At 30.3% G+C, this 20,518-nt stretch overlaps 1 protein-coding gene, 1 long non-coding RNA gene and 1 other non-coding gene across 3 annotated transcripts; all 3 read right to left on the reverse strand.

Moving 5' to 3' along the window:
• Positions 1-1,442: 1,442 nt before the first annotated feature.
• Positions 1,443-1,560, reverse strand: LOC114725042 (U5 spliceosomal RNA). The gene has a single exon (XR_003738378.1). It is a non-coding gene; the product is annotated as a U5 spliceosomal RNA (small nuclear RNA).
• Positions 1,561-2,307: 747 nt separating this feature from the next.
• LOC114725027 (uncharacterized) lies at positions 2,308-2,934 on the reverse strand. Its single transcript, XR_003738376.1, has 2 exons — positions 2,715-2,934; positions 2,308-2,628 (listed from the first exon to the last, which is right to left on the reverse strand). It is a non-coding gene; the product is annotated as an uncharacterized LOC114725027 (long non-coding RNA).
• Positions 2,935-4,084: 1,150 nt separating this feature from the next.
• Positions 4,085-5,999, reverse strand: LOC114725028 (receptor-like protein 43). Its single transcript, XM_028911485.1, has 2 exons — positions 4,611-5,999; positions 4,085-4,135 (listed from the first exon to the last, which is right to left on the reverse strand). Exons 1-2 carry the CDS (start codon positions 5,997-5,999, stop codon positions 4,085-4,087), a joined length of 1,440 nt encoding a protein of 479 aa, XP_028767318.1.
• Positions 6,000-20,518: the final 14,519 nt, after the last annotated feature.

The following is a 20,518-nucleotide window of genomic DNA, read 5'->3' on the forward strand; positions in this document are numbered from 1 at the left end:
ATGTGATGTGTAGATTGATCCAATTTATTGCTACATTTCCCAATATGTAGTGTTATATGTGATAGTGATTATATTTTGGGAATGATATGTGTGATAGTGATTATATTTTGGGAATAATGTTGGCATGATTTTATTTGATTATTAGTTATTGGTATTTCTATTAACTATTTATTTATTTATTTGTTAGCACGAATGTTGCAAACCTCTAGTCAACATTCGTGGGGAATCTTGAATTTGATTGTGATGGTATTCATTAATATAGCTCTGGAACTGAGATTCAATAAATTTTATTTCAATGAATGTTTTGATTATCTTATTTTATTTAAATTTGAATTTATGACTGTGGTAGGATATTACGCTTATTTGGAATCGGATATTTCAGCATGAACACGTATCAATTGTACACTTTTGGCATACAATACCTTTTCTCAAGCAATTGTCTGGTGCAGGTAAAAAAAAAAAAAGAAGATCTAATTCATTTGTGCAAGACATTAATAAGCAAGATCTAATTGGAAATCACTTTTTATAGGAGAGCCGTCAAACTATGTTACATGTCATTCTATGTGGCCATAAATTTCAAAGTGGGCCACCCCCCCGGGGGGGGCTTCTAAATGGAATGTTGGCCGAAAGTGAATTGGATATAGAATTTGGATAATAAATTAATTTCTTACATTTGTTTTGTCTAAAAAATACTCAAAAACACTATCAGCTAGCCCAAGCATGTTAATTTTAATGAGGTCTAATGCCCGTGTTTTTTGGATTCACTGGCCTTCACATTCGTGCTTATTCTGTTTTAAGGAGGTGGGTTTTTTAATCAGATGAATTTTTTTATTTACTATTTTTATAACTTTTATTAGGCTAGCAATTGTGTTGCCAATCGACTGATGGAATTAAGAGTGTTAAGTCCATTTTGACAAAATTAACATCATTTTCAAGTTACCTCATGATCATTCCAAGTATTTTTCAAAATAGTACTAGCATTCTAGACGGAACTAATAAAAGTGACAGAAGACCAAGAAAATTTGGAGATTAAAAACAAGATTAAAGCACAGGAACACAGTGGTAATTTTCATTTTGCATGTCACAATATTCTTTTCGCATAACATACAGGACTTCTAATTTATTAGTACTTGTTATCCTAAATATATGACATAATTTGTCCTAAATATAGGATTATATTTAAGACCGAGATAGTATTGCATTAATTATAAGCTCCCATATGGTTAGAAAGAAGAGAAAAGACTGTCTCATATTGTACTCCTCCGGTCCTAAATATAAGTGGTCTTATATTTAGAACCGGAGGAGTATATCTTTCCCAAATATTTTTAGGAGGGAAATCTTCAACGAGCATTTTTAAAATTTTTTCCTAAAAAAAAAATTATCATTTACCGATTTTAATAAAATATTATAAATAACATAAATCTTTATGGGTGAAATGTAGGATCCCGCCCAAAAATGGGTCCCTTCCAAAGATAGGCATGTGCCGCTTGAAGCAGCTTGCACGCGGTATTCCCTAGTAAAAGGCGAAAGAATAGTTTGCTCTGTGCTCGCCGTGTGGCTGCGTGCTTCTCAACGTCGGCTTGCTTCCATTTTTATATGCGTCCCGCTGTACGAACTATAATGAGCTCATGATGTGGGACTCTAAACTTCTGAATTTTTGGTCCTCTTTGGGAACTTCACATTGCAAATTGCAAATTAGCATGTATATAGTATATACTGAACAAACTGTAAGCAAGGATTCTGAGTTCCTCACAGGCTTCAAATAAAGGTCCAATGTTGTTTCTGTCCAAACCATATAATTCTTACGAAACTGTTGTATAATTAACAACTTTATTACACTTTTCAAGTTGAATTCGGACTTTCATTAATTAACAAGTTTATGCTGGAGATTATTTATTTCCTTTTGTATAACTTGAAAATACATCTTGCTGCTCTTATTACTATTACGACTTATATGCTCAGATCCTTCACATGAAAATTAATAGCACATAATAAGATTATATTAAAAAAAACTCTTTTTCCCAATGCCGCAATAAATATTCATAATTTCTTTTTTGTTTTCGTTTTCGTTTCCAAAAATCATGGACTTCCATTTTTTTTTTTCCTTTTTGTCTTCAAGCATAATGATTTTTCATCAGTGGCTCAGGATGATCAATTCAACACAAAGCGGCTAATGGTTAATTTTCGTTCATATGTAAAATTTTTTACAAATTTCATATCTGCTGCCTTAAGCATCCTTGTAATCAACAATTTAGTACAAAATAGCAGCAAGCAAGAATATATAGAATCAAAATTAAAACAGTAAACTTAAATTGTAAGAAGCTAAGCTACCAAGTTTTGTATAGGGTGCCCACATTTATCCAATAGAAATCATATAACCGAACAGACAAACATTCATACAAATCATCAAGCTATCAGCCCCAGTTTGTTTACAACAGAAAAGATTTACAAGGCAATAGAAAAGCAATAGCTCGATTGAATATAATGCTAGTAATGAAGATTATTAAAAGTAGATTAGATTACATATAACATAGCAAACTCATACAACCAACGGTTTTTACTTGCACTCACAAATTATTAACTACCAAGGATGATCCTACGTACACCAAGCCAAATAAGTTGCAGATTCTGCAAGAAACATGATAATGCGTCACATATTTTGAAAATGTCACTAGTGCAAAAAGGAAGAAAACATTATTACTTTATATGATTACCTATCTGTTCGTGAGGTACCTTGCCACATAAATGGCCATCAAGATCTGGACTCTATCTGTAACTCTTCTTACAAATGTATAATAGGTTTGTCTCCAAGTGCGATTGAAGAGCAATGGTCCAAGGAAGGCCCAAAATCCAAAAGCAAATCCCAATCCCAAGCTCAAGTAAAAGTCTTGAGTGAAATATGAGTCGTCGTCATCATCTTCATAATGATTAGATGCTTGAGGTGTCGGCATTCCATCATCAAGGCACTTTTTGTCAAGCGGCACTCCACAAAGATCAAGATTTCCCTCATAGCTTGAGGCATTAAAACTCTGCAATTGTGTACCTTTTGGGATTTTTCCAGAAAGACAATTGTTTGACAAGTCTAATACACTAAGGCGATCAATATGAGCAAGACTTTGAGGGATTGGACCTGATAATTTGTTTCTTGACAAATCTAAGAATTCTAATGATCCCAGGTTTCCAATCTTAGGAGGAATTTTTCCACTTAATTTGTTTCTGGATAGATTCAAAGAAACCAATCCTAATAAAGATACAACTTCTTTGGGTATTTCACCAGTGAGAGCATTGCTAGATAGATCAATGCTTTTAAGAAGTTGTTCTGGCCTCTTGAACAAGTCATCTTTACCCTTCCACATCAATGTTACGTAGAATTCAAAATAAAAAAGGTTGCCTGTTTGATGGAGCTCATATGAATGAAAAGTTAAGTTGATATAGTCATCATGTACCAAAGCACTAAAATTTTGAAGACATGATGGGATTTCATTGGACAAATTGTTATGAGATAGGTCCAAGAGCCGAATATGGCCTAAGCGACAAAGATGCAAAGGTATTCTGCCATATAAATTATTCATTCTTAAGCTTAGAATTTGCAATTGTCCAAGGTTTTCTCCAATCCATGAAGGTATTGACCCTAACAACTTATTTTCAGACACATCTAAGAGCAATAAGTGGAAGCAATTTGTCAAAGAAAAAGGAATTTCTCCAACTAGGCTGTTGTTTCTTAAAACCAAAGCCTCCAAATTCGTAAGTCGTCCCATAGAGGCTGGCATCACTCCAGACAAGTTATTATTGCTCAAATCAACAAACTTTAATGAGCTCAAATGGCTCCAACAATCAGGTAGATGCCCCTGTAATCGATTGTTTGATACGTCTAAAATGCCCATGCCTTCATTATCTTCAATTTGATCACATAGAAGTGGGACCAAATTTGAGAATTTGTTTTCTGAAAGATAAAGTGCTGATACTTGTGAAAAAAATGATGGAACAGCACCTTCAAAGTTGTTTGACATCAAAATTATTCGTTCAGTGCTGAGCTTCAATGATAAATTTGGAATTTCACCAAAAAAATTGTTATATGAGATGTTCACGTACAACACATCTTGTATGAGTGGCCAAAACCATTCAGGTATGAAACCTGAAAGCCCACAATTAGAAATATCCAAGCTCTCTAACTCGTGTTGATTATGGAGCCAATTAGGAAAATAAGGACCCAACGTACAAGAAGCCATGTCCAAAAATTGCAACTGAAATGGGGCAATCCATCTAGCGCTAATTTGGAAGGCTAATGAATTTCCAAACAGTGATAAAATCTTCAAATTAGAGAGCTCGCTGAAATGAGATTCAGTTATTAAACCTCCTAAATTGTTCCCTTCCAGCCACAAATGATTCAATTGAGATAGCAATCCAATGCTTTTAGGTACTTCTCCTTTTAATTGATTATTAGAGAGATCTAAATCTTCCAAAAAGGAGAAAATAGAGAGATTGGTTGACATGCCCTTTATTTGATTGTCAGATAAATCCAACGATCGTAGCGGATGGCTATTGCACCAGGAAGTGTTTTGGATGAAACTTGAAAGCTCCCCACTAAAGTTATTGTATGAAAGATCTACTTGATTCAAAGTGCATATACCCCCCAGTGACGTTGGTATTTCACCACGTAGCTTATTTTCATGGAGATTAAGGACTTCCAGAGAGTTCATTATGTTTCCAAAACCTTCTGGAATGGGACCCTCCAGCAAGTTTCCAGGAAGGTGAATCTCATGAAGATTAAAGCTGAAGTTAGAAATCCAATGGAATATGGATGATGATGTCAACAAATTGTCAGACAAATCAAGCTGGACAAGAGAAGTGAGATTGGGATTGAAAGGTGTAAAAATAAGACTATCAGATAAAAGGCTACAATTTTGTAAATTAAGCACTTGCAGATTGGAGCTGAAGTTCAATGCCGTTAGTGACATCAGGTTAGTGTAAGAAAGGTCAAGGACAATGAGGGAAGAAAGCTGAAAATTGGAAAATATAAAATGACGATTAGTACTTGAAAGATTACAATGAGTTAGATATAGCTCTTGAAGGTTGGAGCTCAAATTGAAGGGCCATGTTGGGTTCAAGTTATTTGAAGAGAGATCAAGGATAACAAGAGAAGAGGAATAATTTGAAGGATAAGAAGTCAAAGAAGGATTATGGGTATAAGAAATGCCACATCCACGTAGTCGCAAAACTCTAAGTTTTGGCAGTTCACCAATCAATTGTAGCCAGAGATAAGAATAGCCAAAATCACTCACAAAACTCAAGTCAAGACTTGATAGCCAAGAAAGCTTAGATAGCCACTTTGCATCATGATTGTTCTGCTCATCTAACGTGAGATTAAAATTATCCCCAAGCTGCAGTGTTTGCAGCATGGAAAGATTACCGAGTTGGAAAGGGATCACTCCACCAAGAGAATTATCTCCAAGATAGAGATGTTGCAGCTTTGAAATGTTTCCAATCGTCCAAGGGATATCTCCAACCAATCCATTGTCGCCCAGATCAAGATATACTAAATTTGAAAGCTTTCCGAGTTGATAAGGAATAATTCCATCAAAACCAGAAAAAGAGAGATTGAGATACCGTAACTTGGTAAAGGACTCTATGGACTCTGGGATTTCACTTGAATAGAAATAATTGCCACTGAGATCCAAATATTCCATATCATGCAATTCACTCAATGAAGTAATATTAATTTTACCACTCAAAGAAGACGAACTGCGAAGACTAAGGAATTGAATGTGACCTGTTTCATTACTGCAATGAACTCCTTTCCAGTTACAGCAGTCTTCATGATCTCCACCTCTCCAAGTTGATAACATTCCAGAGTCATCATGCAGGATTCCTTGTTTGAATAAGAGTAAAGCTTTTCTCTCATTCTCTACGCACTTTGCTCCTTCAGCCAAACTGAAACTCGTATGTAACAGAAGCAGCAATGCAAATAACGCATAGAAAAACTTCCAAATAAAGGCCATTATAATGACAGTATCTTCAATTATAGGTTCAGAAGTAGAGAACTAGCAATACATATATAATGCTCAAGAGATGTGCTTTAGGCGTGAGAGAGTGAAAAATGAATTGTAGGGCCATAGACTTGTAGGCTCTTGTAAATACAAAGTCATCGTTCAGAACACGCTTCAACAATTTTTAGACTTTTATGTAGATATTATAAAGAGAGATAAAGCCAAAATGTACACAGGAAAATGGAGAATGCTTTTGAAGCAAATTATCAACATTTACAAATTTTTTGGTGCTTGCTGATAGCTTGTTTATGGGGTTAATTGTGAGGCTATGCTTGAAGGTTGACTTGGAAGACTTTTGTAATGAAGAAAAATCAAAGTCGTCACGCATAACTTGTTATTTCAACAATTATGTAGGCTTTCACATTGTTATCAAAAAAAGTATTTTTTGAGCCAAATGAATTGTATTGTCAATATATAATAATATATATGTATAATAAGGTAAATAAGTCATATTGTTCATAAATCATAAATAATATGCTTTATCTCTCAAATCATGTATAATATATAAGAAAAAGTGATTAGCTACATACGAAAATAGGTGTTTAATTGGATTTGAAGGGATAGCTCAGATCACACCATGTGACAGAGAAATGTTCTCGGCAGCTTCTGCCGCACAAGAAAAGCAATTATCAAAGAAAAGTGCCCAAAATCAGTAAAAACGTTTTGGAGAAGAAAAGCACTTTATATCTTATCATATATGAAATAAGAAGAACTTGCAGACTAAAATTTGAAAATAAATTAAAACAACTCCAGTTCAAGTAACGTCGATTGTTTCAAAAAAAAAAAAAAAGAAAAGAAGGAAAAGTTCCAATGAATAGCTAAAATAACAAAATTCAAATTGGGACCTATATTTTTAAAAATTTCTAATCGGACAGGATTAATTAGGAATTTTTAAATCTTGTTAAATGACCGTACTGATTTAAGAATGGAAGAGGGATTTCTGATTGAGAGAGGAGGGGGCAGGAAAATTTATAAGATTTAAAAATTCTTAATTTGTAATTAGAAATTTGTTAAAAACATATGTTGAACCTAAATTTTAATATTTCAATTGAATTTAATTAACATTTTCTGAAAAATAAATGAATATATAAGTAAAATCTAAGGATAAAGTTTAGATCAAGTTAATTTGGTTCCTTATATCCATTGCTCCAATCAAAGTGTGCCACCTGTATAATTTTTTTTTTAATGTCAGCACTTAACCCAAAATTTACTCTTAACAAGTTGTTACCTTCGGTCTTAAATATACTAACTAGTTGAAAATTTAATTTGATCGTAAATATAAGATCGCGATCTATTTTGTCTGACATCTTTATTCATTTTCCTCCTAAGTAGTGCTTACGGTGATTGCACATGATAAAAGGTTTTCTTCTTAATGTATATGACTAATAGGGATATTTTAAGGAAAAGAATATCAGTTTATAATAAATAACTAGTTTAACTAATTTTTATAATATTAACAAATTAATTATCTAACTCTTATATTAAGTACCAAAGGTAGTAGTTTTAGGAATTTAAAAAATAAAAGAAATAAAAAGACAACTCTACGTGGAGGCTAGATTGGCCACGAGATGTGCTTGAGGCGTGAGGGAGTGAAAAATGGACGGTAAGATTTATAGAATTCATTGTGGGGCTATAGACTTGGAGACTTTTCTAAATGCAAAGTTGCGGTTCACAACACGTTTCAATAATTTTCTCTATGTCTAGTATGACGGGAATGGACGGAACGGCAGAAAATTTTTTAATAAGATCGATTTTACAAATTGAGAAAATGGGGTTATAAAAATTTGATAAAAAATAAGATAAAAGAATAAAAAAAATTAATTAAAAGTTTTTGACTCTATTTTTTCAACTTTTAAATTAAGCCTATTAAAAATTTTTCTCCTCTCCCTTTCCTTGTCCTCATACCAAACATACGGACATTAAAGAGAGATAAAGTCAAAATTTGCTGCTAGTTTGTTTGTGGGGTTATTTGTGGGCTATACGCGCGAAGGTTGACTTGGAAGACTTTGAATGGATGTGAAGTCGGTGAAGATACCAAAAGCCACAAAGTAAAAAGTTGAGCGACGACTACTCTTAGACTTTCGTAATAAAGAAAAACAGCTGTCACGCATAACGTGTTATTTGGACTACTATAGACTTTTACATTCGTTACAAAAACCTCTGTTTTGGGCCCAATGAATTGTGCGATCAATATATAAATATATATATATAATGAGGTAAACAAGTCATATTATTCATTACTCATAAATTATATTATATTGGATTTGTAGGGATGGTTTAGATCATGCCATGTGAAAGACCAAGAAATGTTCTAAACATATTATCTACCACACAAGAAAAGAAATTATCAAATAATTATAAATAATCAGTGCCCGGGATCAGTAAAAAGGATTTTTTTTTTTTTTTTTAAGAAGACAAAAGCATTTATATCTTATCATGTGTGAAATAGAAAGAGCATGCAGACTAAAACCGGAAAATGAAACAGATTCAATTAAAGCAAGGTCGATTGTTTCAAAAAAAAAAGAAGCAATATCTAAGTAAAATCTGAGGATAAAATTAGGAAGAATTTCACTGCACACGTCTATACCTGTTTAATTAACATGCATCCAAAAACTCTCGAAACATTATGTAATTTTACTATACCCTTTAACCAAAATGAAATTAAATTTTATGCATGAAAAGACATTTGTACCGTTACCTTTTCTTTTTTGGGGGAAAAGAATCACCCACCACCGATTTACAAGAGATATATGTAGGTTTACAATGAAAATTAGACAATTTATAAAATAAAAAAATCCGTTAAAAAGACACTTAAATAAGTCAAACTTTTATTTGGGTCACTGTCAGATTCCACTTCTTTCCTTTCCTCCGTCTTCTTTACGATGAGGCTAATAGGTCACATGAACCAAAAAACGATTTTAAAATTTTATGAAATGACTATAATACCCCTTTCATTAGAAGCCTATAGAGATGAAGATTTTCTATCATTCTTGCATTGTCTAAGAGCTCTTAACAAGGAAAATTTAGCATATACCATTGCAAAGCCAAAGAATCAATCAAGAACGCAATGATAGGTTAGTTTTTATATTAAAATATTTCTTCCTCAATTCTATAAGTATGTTATGAAAATATAAAGTTATTAATTTGCAACCGAAACGTGTTAATTGTGAAATAAAAAATGTTGATTTTTAAAGTTGTATTGTTATAAAATTTTGTTCATAGTATCATAAGTGTGTTAAAGAGACAGAAAGTCATTAATTTAGAATTGGAATATATTAACTGTGAAATGAAATATTAATTTTTAATGTTATATTATGATCAAGTTTTATTTAAAGATTTATTTCAAGTGTTATGGTGATAGAAAATTATGAACTTAGAATTAAAATATTATATTATGAAATAAAATATATTAATTTTTAAAGTTGTATTATGATTAAGTTTTATTCAGAGACTTATTGCAAATGTATTTTGGAGACATAAGGCTATTAATTTAAAATTGAAACTTGTTAACTGCATAATTAAACTTATTAATTTTTAAGATTTTATTATGATTAATAAGTTTTATCCAAAGGCTTACTGCAAGTATATTATGGAGGCAATAGATTATTAATTTAGAATTGAAACATGTTAATTGTAAAATGAAACATGTTCATTTAGAATTTTTTCTGGTTTCTGATGAAAATAATATTAGAGTCATTTCATAAAATTATAATATCTCTCTTTGAGTCATGTGACTTGATTAGGAGCTTAACAAATTTAATGATTCAAATAAAAATTTAGACTATTTAAGTATCTTTATTAGGAATTTTACTTTTATAAAAAATATAAGGAAATTAACAATAATACATAAGAAAATTTTAATTTCACTTTGACCCAAAGGATTTAATAAAATTTCATAATGTTTTAGGAGCTTTTAGATATTAAATAGGTGCAGAGGGTTCACTATATCTATTACTCCAATTACAGCTAACCCTCACCTCAAGTGGACCGTGCAAGCCTGAGTATTTGCCACTTTAGCTTCAGCTCCAAAGAAATCGCAATCTTTTAACACAAAATTAAATATATGTCATATTCTTTTTTTTTCGAACAATCATATTATTAAAAATAAAAATAAAATATAATAATTTTAATTTAATTATTGATATGAAAAAATAGTTTTTAAATATTTATATTGGTATTTATTTTATAATATTTTATTCCACTCAGAAATGATTTTAAATATAATATTAATTTTACATGAAACAAATTTAGAATTTTATATTGTAAATAATTTTTTGCTAATATAATTTATTTTTAAATAACGTTGAATAGATAAAATTTAATTATATATATGTATTATATTGCATTATATTGTATATGTGCTTTTTATTTATTTGGAGAAAACCATTTATAGTTAGTGAAAAATCTAATTAATTATTCTATATAAAAAATTAAATGATTTGAATAATTAAAGTAAGCACCCTTCTCCTATTTATGCATGTATGCTACATAATTTTTTTCTTAAAAACCTTTGTATATATGTGCCATTTGTCTTTGTATTGAATGTCGAAATCAATCTATATCTTGATCAAATTTCATTCTATCCTTGTTAAAACTCAAAATTCTCTTCAACACTAGTTTAGTCAATAATCATAAATGGAGGTGTTCAAATAAATTCATTTGTCGATTTTGAATTTTTATCAAATATTACATCTTTAATATATTGTGTATATATAATACAATTATTTGTTCATTATATTAATTTATATAATAAAGTTATTAATAATGCTAGCACTGCTAAAATTAACTAACGTCCGTTTTTTTGTTTGTGGGATCCTTTTTTTTAATGAAAATACCAAAATACCTCTAATTAAAAAAAATTAAGGGTCAAAAAGTACCCATAAACTTATACAAAAAATTCACCAAATGCCATCTAATTTTTATTAAAGTACCAAAATACCACAAATCTTAAAGGGCTATTACATTAGAGTGTGTTAGAAATTATTAGGTATAAAAAATTTTATAATTAAAATAACTTGGGTAAAAAAGTTTAAGCTTCAACGATAAGTAATTAATATCCCCACTCTTTTTTTAGTAGATATTATATTATGAATATTTTTTAAAAATAAGTTGTTTGTACCAACAACCTATGGAATAGGATTTATCCTTCACTCTCTGATATCAAATTTAAAAGTCGACCTAAAATTTTTTTTACGTTCATATTAAATTCTTTGAGAAAATTTAAAATCAGTTATGGTAATGAAATCCACAATATTTTTAATGAAATTACTAAAATAATCTCAGTTAAAAAAAATATAGATATTTTTTCACAATCTATATCAATAATGACAAGTTTTTGGGCACTTACTGATAGTTTCTTCATGGGGTAATTGTGGGGGTTTTTTTTTTTGGTCAGAAATTGTGGGGCTATACTTAAAGGTTGAATTGAAGACTTCTATAGTCAAGAAAAGAAGAGATTGTCCCACACGTGCTATTTCAACAATACTTTTGCACGGACGTTAAGATATTAAAACGACAAAGTAAAAATAGCTGACCGATGATTCTAACTACATAGGCTTTCAGATTGTTATCAAAAAAATTATTTTTTCGGCCAAATGAAGTGTATTATCAATAGATGATTATGAGTTAAGGGTTAAAAATACCTATAAAAATATATCAAAAGCTTATCCAGTACTATAAACTTTTTTTAGATTCAAATCTACCAATCAAAGTTTAAAAAGAGCTCAATAATGCCAGCACCGTTAAAATGAACTAACATCTGTTTTCTTGGTTGTGGGACCCATGACTTTTTTAATGAAAGTACCAAAATACCCTAATTAAAAAAAAGCTAAAGGTCAAAAAATGCGCATGAACTTATACCAAAAATTCGCCAAATACCATATAATTTTTATGAAAATACAAAAAATACCACAAATCTTAAAGGGCTATTGCATTAGAGTGTGTTAGAAATTATTAGTTATAAAAAATTTTATAATTAAGATAACTTGGGTAAAAAAGTTTAAGCTTCAACAATAAGTAATTAATATCCCCAATCCTTTTTTAATAGATATTATATTGTGGATATTTTTTAAAAATAAGTTGTTTGTATCAACAACCTATGGAATTGTATTTATCCTCCAGTCTATATTATCAAATGTAATAGTCAATTTAAAATTTCTTTTACTTTATATTAAATTTTTTGAGAAAATTTAAAATCACTTTTGGTAGTGAAACCCATAATATTTTTAATGAAAGTACTAAAATAATCTCAGTTAAAAAAATATTGATACTTTTCGACAATCTATATCAATAATGACAAGTTTTGGGGTGCTTACTGATAGCTTGTTTATGAGGTAATTGTGGGATTCTTTTTTTTTGGCCCAAAAATTGTGGGGCTATACTTGAAGGTTGACTTAAAGACTTTTGTAATAAAAAAAAGAAAAGGTTGTCCCACATGACATGTTATTTCAACAAGACTTTTGCATAGACAATAAGATATTAAAATGACAAAGTAAAAATAGTTGACCGATGACTCTAACTACCATAGGCTTTCACATTGTTATAAAAAAAAAAACATTTTTTCGGCCAAATGAAGTGTATTATCAATATATAATTATGAATTAAGAGTCAAAAATACCAATGAAAATATGCTAAAAATTTACCTAGTATCAATTCAAGTTTAAAAAGAGTTCAATAATGCCAGTGCCATTAAAATTAACTAACGTCCTTTTTTTGCTAGGGGGACCCTTTTTTTTCAATGAAAGTACCAAAATACCCCTAATTAGAAGAAAGCTAAGGGTCAAAAAATACCCATGAATTTATACAAAAAATTCACCAAATGCCATATAATGTTTATAAAAGTACCAAAATACCCAAATCTTGAAGGGCTATTGCATTAAAGTGTGTTAGAAATTATTAGTTATAAAAAAGGAAAAATTACACTCAGGTCCCACAAAAGACAATTAATTTCAAAAAAGTTCCTGGAAATCCTGAAATGATTTTGAAGTCCCCAGGGACCTCTGTGTAATTAATTGTAATTGTGAAATTATCTATTTACCCCCATTAATTTGAACCCAATTCTAGTGAGTTGTTAGGAGCACTGTCGAGGTTGTCAACCACTTCTTCTCGGGTTGTCAACAGCCACTGTTGAGGTTGTAAATGAATTGCTGCAATAAAATTAATGGGGGTAAATAAGCAATTTTACAATTACAATTAATTACACACAAGTTCCTGGGGACTTAGGAATCATTTCGGGATGTTTAGGGACGTTTTTGAAATTAATTGTCTTCTGTGGAACCTGAGTGTAATTTTTCCTATAAAAAATTTTATAATTAAAATAACTTGGGTAAAAAAGTTTAACCTTCAACTAATTAATATTCCTAATCTTCTTTTTAGTAGATATTATATTATGGGTATTTTTTAAAAATAAGTTGTTTGTATCAACAATCTATGGAACTGTATTTAGGGTTAAGAGTAAAAAATACCTATAAAAATATACTAAAAGGTCACCCAACACTATGAACTTTCTTTGGTTCAAATCTACCAATCGAAGTTTTTAAAAAGAGGTCAATAATACCAGTGCCGTTAACATCCATTTTTTAAGCAGTAGGACCCATGATTTTTGGAACAAAATTACTAAAATACCCCCAATTAAAACAAAAAAGTTAAGGGTAAAAAAAACCCATGAACTTGCATTGAAAGTTCACCAAATACTGTATAATTTTTAATAAAAGTATGAAAATACCCCCAATCTCAAAAGGCTATCACATTAGAGTGTGTTAAAGATTATTAATTATAATAAATTTTTATAATTAAAATAACTCATGGAAAAAATTTAAGCTTAAATTGAATTGCTCTTTAAATATAAGTTATTTATATTCCCAATCTTTTCTTTTAACAGACATTATAAGTATCTTTTGAAAATAAGTTGTTTGTATCAACATTATATGGAGTTATATTTATCCTCTAGTCTATGTTATCAAATTTAACATTTAATCTGAATTATTTTTTACATTTATATTTAATTTTTTAAGAGAATTTAAAGCTACTTTTGATAATGGAACCCACTATTTTTAATAAAAGTACCAAAATATTCCTAGTAAGAAAAAAAGAAGCCACCATATCCCTTTAACCTGTCAATGGTCCTTTTGGCTCATCTCTTTTTTTTTTTTTTTTTAAAAAAGCTCACCCTCTTGTAAGATGGATTCATATTCTTTATTTCAATTAAACTTTAGAGTACCCTCATTTAATTTTTTAGAATTAAGCATTTTTTTAAATTGAATAAAAAATATGAAAATATCAATGTGTAATATCCTAAATTTTATTTTAGGATTTAAAAAAAGTAAAAAAATAATATTGTATTATTATAATAAAATAATAATATTTTAATATTAAAAAAAAAACAAGAAAGGGGTAATCTTTCCACCGAATTCGGTGGAAAGATGAACATTGACTTAGGAAGAAGGACAACATTGACTTAGGAAGAAGGACTTTTGGGAGGGGGAATAAATGAAGAATGAAGAAAATGAGGGAAAGGTAGTTGAAAAATATAAAATAAAAGGAGTTGGATGCAGAAGATGAGAACGCAAGAGAGAAAAAGGGAAAGCAAGAAAGAGTGTGGGAAAGAGAGAGACAAGCATATCAACGGTCTTTGTGAAGGAGAAGGCAACCTTTGGAGATAATTTAGGTACATAAAATTACTTCTTTTTATCAAACTTTCTTCATAAATATTTTCTATATATTTTAAGCTTTCTAGTGACAGTATTATTATAGTAATTAGAGAAAATTTTGAGACTTATATATAGTATAAGTTTTGAGTTTTGATGAGTATTAACCATAATATTGTAGCTTTATTATAGTAGATCATTTCTATCAGTTTAGATTTATCCATTTGTCAGTTGTTAGTATTTAAATTAATTTATTTAGTTGAAAAATCTGTTATTTATGAGATATATCATATTTGTACCAATTAAAATTATGTTAAATAATTTATTTGAGTTGTTTGACGTATTATTAAGATTTTAATCAGTTTAATTTTATTTATTGGATGACTGGAGGTTTTAAAATAATTATTTTAGCTAAAAGAGTTTATTATTTGTGAAGAAAAAGACATATAGTAGTTACACTATTAGAATTTTGAGTAGATTATTTATTTATAAATATTTGAGTTACTATTGAATCTTTGATGATTTTATTTTGAGGTTTAAACTTTAAATAGAATTTTTTTAGAATTAAAAATATGATAATTTCATATTTAAGAATTTTGGAGAATTCTTTTTATTAGAGTAAATAATCCAGAGGATGGAAATGAATATTTTAGCCTGTTAGAAAAATTTATAAGTTAGTTCTGAAATACTTAATTTTGGGTTATGAGAGTTGTGGGAATTTAGAATAAAAATTATTAAAGTAGAACTTTAACTATATATAAAAGCTTCATTAATTAGCTTATATTAATATGTGATTATATTAATTTGTGGTTATATTAATGGTGTAGATTAATTATTGGATTGTTGGTTTGAGCACGGGGTTGACTTTGTAGTAATTCTTTTTATAGCCTTGGTGAAAGGTAACCACTTTCCACTTGTTATGTATGCTTGTATGATGTTTGTGAGTGATTTAGAATTATATGAGATTCTTGAAATTGTTAGTGGCAGTCTCACCCAAGAGGGGGGTGAATTGGGTGAGATAGAAAAAGAAATTACGTAATTAAAAATTAATACTATTGAAAACAGATAGTGTAAGTTTAGGAAGGTTTCATCGTAGAGAGACAAACACAAGGTTTATACTGGTTCGGTCTTAACCACTTGACCTACGTCCAGTCCTCAGAACACCTCTAAGTATTCCACTATCTTTCAAGATTGATCGGGCTCTTGGCGCCTCAGTACAGTAATTGAGTCACTCAATCACTCCCCCTTACTCCCGTAAGGATACAAACCCACTCAAGAGTCCACACTCTTGAGTATCACTCAGATGTGATTAATGAAAGATAGATATTGACTCTCTTATAGAGTAGAATAAGTGATGAACACTGACGCTCAGTAATAACGAAGAAACAGAGTATTGAATGTAACAGTAAATGATTACAGACGGTAGCTCGGGTATTCAATTCTGTTCATTAATGCTTCTTCGCGCCTTTTATAGTTGAGGTCGTTAAGTAACCGTTAGACGGAAGAGCTTCTAGCCGTTGTGACTCTGTTTGCGTGTTTTCCAGTTACAACGGTTCCCCCATTAATGCTTCTGGGTTTCTAACACAGTAGGTTACAGACTACGTAGTACCGTTGAAGAGCCGTTGTGACTTCTCTTCGTAACCTGCAACCATATTTTAAACTTCAATAAGTTAGACCCTGCAGTGTAAGCAAAACTGAATGAATGATAATCTGATTGCTCAATGATTCCAGGTGAAATCAAAAGTCTGTTAAATGTGCAGAAAGATAATCTGGATAGTTTGATCGAAGTGATGATCGATCACTGGTTGATCGATCATGTTATTGATAAACGGAGTTAAAGTTCTTTGGATCAATTGAAAAAGATTATCGATCAAATGATGGAACATTGATTTATCAATCAAGTGATTGATAAAATGCAACAGAAAAACTTATGCTGATATGTAAACCAGAGCCCCTTTGAATATAAATCTCTTAGCAAAATAGTCATGATGATTATGCAAGCTAAAATCAGTTTGGAAGAAAAAGAGAGTTAAATTTGAGAACCATCATAGCTAATTGAGATAGAACTAGAAAAGTAACGTGATCGAACAGTTTATCGAATACTCATTGATTGATCAGATAATCGATAATTCAAGTGTTACTGAAATGAAACTTCAGATCATGTTGATCGATTATATTATCGATAAATTTATGATCAATAATGTTATCGATAAATACCATGTGAAAATAACTTACTGAAGAGTAAGGATAAATTGGGTTTATCGAATAGGTGATTGATCAGTGATTGTTTGATCAAGTTATCGATAAATACCATGTGAAAATTACTTAGTGAAGAGTAAGGATAAATTGGGTTTATCGAATAGGTGATCGATCAGTGAGTATTCGATCATGTTATCGATAAACTGTGAAACGAAGATTTTGTTCTAAGCTATTTATCGATCATGTTATATGAAAAAGTACTATTCAGAAAGATTAGATTATCGATAATGTTATCGATAACTTGGTTAAGTAAGAGCAGATAAAATACTGATTATCGATCATGTGATCGATAACTTGGTGATCGATAATGTTATCGATCAGCCGCTATGATGAGTACCTACATTCAGAGAGTCAGTGAGCAATGTTCGATCATATGATCGATAAACGAATGATCGATAATGTGATCGATAAATAATGACAGAATCAAAGTGTAGAACAAGTAGAGTGTCTTACCATTTTTCGAGGTTGTTATCGATCACTGATTTATCGATCATGTGATCGATAAATACACTTTAGATTTACTTCTTTTTATCTGTTACTTGTTCGATCATCTTATATTATCGATCAATGGATTATCGAACAGCTTATCGATCAAAACATCTAACATTTTATTGATTTGCACTGAAGATTTATCTGACAGCTTATCGATAAACACTTGATAGATCAGATGATCGATCAACACACTTAACTATTTTAATCTAACTTTGTTATCATCAAAACCATAATCCTAACAGAAATGCCATTTGATTATGATTTGAGCAGTGAAAGGCATTATTATTGAAATTGCCTTGAGATATCTTATGTTATTGAAAAATAGTTATGAAATTATGAATTTATAAATTTGTCATGTGGAATAAGAATTTATTGAGAAATGGTTTTCAAGATTGATGTTGATTATTGAAATTTTGAAATCTCGATTTTGGTAAATGTGAAAGTTATTATGTTATTGGTAAATGATTATTTTATAAATCTCATGAGTATAAATATGAGAGGGGATGGTGAACATTGATTGGTGGGAGACATATTATAGGGAGGATAAGGAGTGAATTTTGTACATAATATAGAGGTAATCAGGTGGGAGGACGCTAGATGTACACTGGTTGATCCTTTGGCCCTTCATGCGTTGTAGGGCGTATGACACCCTGCTAGTGGACTAGAGGGGGAACCCATGGTCCGATCTTGTGCTCTGTGGATTTTGGCCTGTTCACATCACTTGATCGGTGAGCTTATTATGTTGAACTACCAGTCACATGGGACAGTACTAGCCCATGGGTTCAGTCAGAGGAAATAAGGTGTGAGGAAATAAGATGGAATTGAGAGTGAGATATTGTATTTTGATATGTGTGTGTGTGTGTATATATATATATATATATAACCATGTGACAATTGTGAATGTATGATTTTAGTAACTGTTCCACTTGACACCTCTCAAACACTTACTTGTATGCCTAATGAGTAGGATTGTTGGTTACTGAGGCTTTTGTCTCACCCCGTGGTTTAACATTTTCAGATAATAGCTCTAGGGCTGGTCCGTCAAGGAAGGCAACGAAGGCTTAGCTATCACGTTTATCTTGTATAACTTCCTTTTTGTCATGTGATGAGTATTGTATATTGCCACATATAGCTCTTTTTGCATACTCTGATTTATTTGAGACTTATAGTCTTAGTTACTTTTGTTGCTGAGTTGCTTGGGTCTGTAAGTTGTGAACCCATAATGACTTTTGAAAGTAGTTGATTATTGTTGGTTTGGACAAATTTTATTCAGAAAATATCATGTTATGGGCTTAGAGATGAATTGTGACGTGATGGACTTTGCAAAGCCCAAGGCCCAATTATTATGAAATATTATTAATTACGGTTTTCATACAATTTGCTTAGTAAAACTCTTATAATCATGATAGACATTTTGAATAATTAGTTCAAGTCTTTTCTATCATGGTTAAAATTTTTTAGCGAATCAAATTTCTTTTTATAACCATGGTAGCCTTTTCAAATATTATACTAAGATTCTTTTCTACCATGGTTAGTATTATTAAATATTTGGAGTTTAAAAAGCTTAATAACAGGTTGGAGATAACTAATGTTACAAAATGAATACTAATCAAAGAACTAAAATGTGAATATTTATACCAACAAGCGTTGGGTGCAGTGGTAAAGGCACCTGACACACCCCAGGCGGACAAAGGTTCGAACCTGGAGCCGCGCTTGTTGGGAGGGGTTTACTGCCTTTGGTGCAAAGCACCTTAAATGGGCGTGCCTAAAAACCAACCCCGCTCCGGATTAGTCAGTTGCCCCGGGTTACCTGGTCCAGTTTAGAAGGCCAGGGACTCAGGAAAAGGCGCTGGATACCGGGGTGAATCGCGGGTCACTCGCCTTAGATTACCGGAAAAAAAAATGTGAATATTTATTTTGCTAACTTAATTTAACAATTCTCTGAAACCACTATGAGATAAGCAATAATGATGTTAAAATATAAAACATGATAAGTTACAAAAAGATATTTAATTATTATGCATAACATTTATCCTATTAAAATATTTTGAGCCATAACAATTAATATAGTAACTATTACAATTGATTGGTTTTTATAAAAAAAGAAAAAAATTGTTGATCAAGAAAAAATTTATCAAGAAACATTAATAATCTTTTTTAATTCTAAAGATTGGGAAATAAAAATTTATTATAATTAATAATTTCTAACACACTCTAATGCAATAACCCTTCAAAATTTGGGTATTTTTATACTTTTATTAAAAATTATATAGGTTTGAACCTTTGATATAAGTTCATGAGTATTTTTGACCTTTAACATTTTTTCATTGGGGGCCTTTTGGTATTTTCATTAAAAAAATATGGGTCCCACTGCTAAAAAAACAGACGTTAACAGTGTTGGAATTATTGACTTCTTTTTAAACTTCGATTAGTAGATTTAAACCCAAAGAAAATTTATGGTGTTGGATAAACTTTTGATATATTTTTATGAGTATTTTTGACATTTAACCCTTGTATTTATTCTCCATTCTATATTATCAAATTTAACAGTCGACCTAAGATTTCTTTTACATTTATATTAAATTCTTTGAGAAAATTTAAAACCACTTTTGATAGTAAAACCCACAATATTTTTAGTGAAAGTACTAAAATAATTTCAATTAAAAAAAAAACCACATCTCCTTCCAATCTCTCGATGGTCTTCTCGGTTCATTTCCCTTCCAAAAAAAAAGTTCAACCTCTTACAAAATAGATTCAGATTCTTTATTTTAATTAAACTTTGGAGCATCCTCATATAATTTTTTTTTGAGATTTAATTATAATTTTTTCAGAATGAATAAAAATTTAAAAATATAAGATGAATACTAATCAAAGGATAAAAATGTAAGTATTTATTTTGTTAAATTTATTTAACAATTCTCTAAAATCAAAACACTTCGGGATAGGTAATAATGATGTTAAAATATAAAACACGATAAGTGACAAAAATATTTAATTATTATTTATAATATTTATGTTATTAAAATATTTTTAGTCATAACAATTAATATAATAATTATCACAAGTGGCTGGTAT

This window comes from Neltuma alba, unplaced genomic scaffold, assembly GCF_004799145.2.
Source record: "Neltuma alba isolate B1F8T4 unplaced genomic scaffold, ASM479914v2 tig00012214_pilon, whole genome shotgun sequence".
NCBI classification, from domain to species: Eukaryota; Viridiplantae; Streptophyta; class Magnoliopsida; order Fabales; family Fabaceae; genus Neltuma; species Neltuma alba.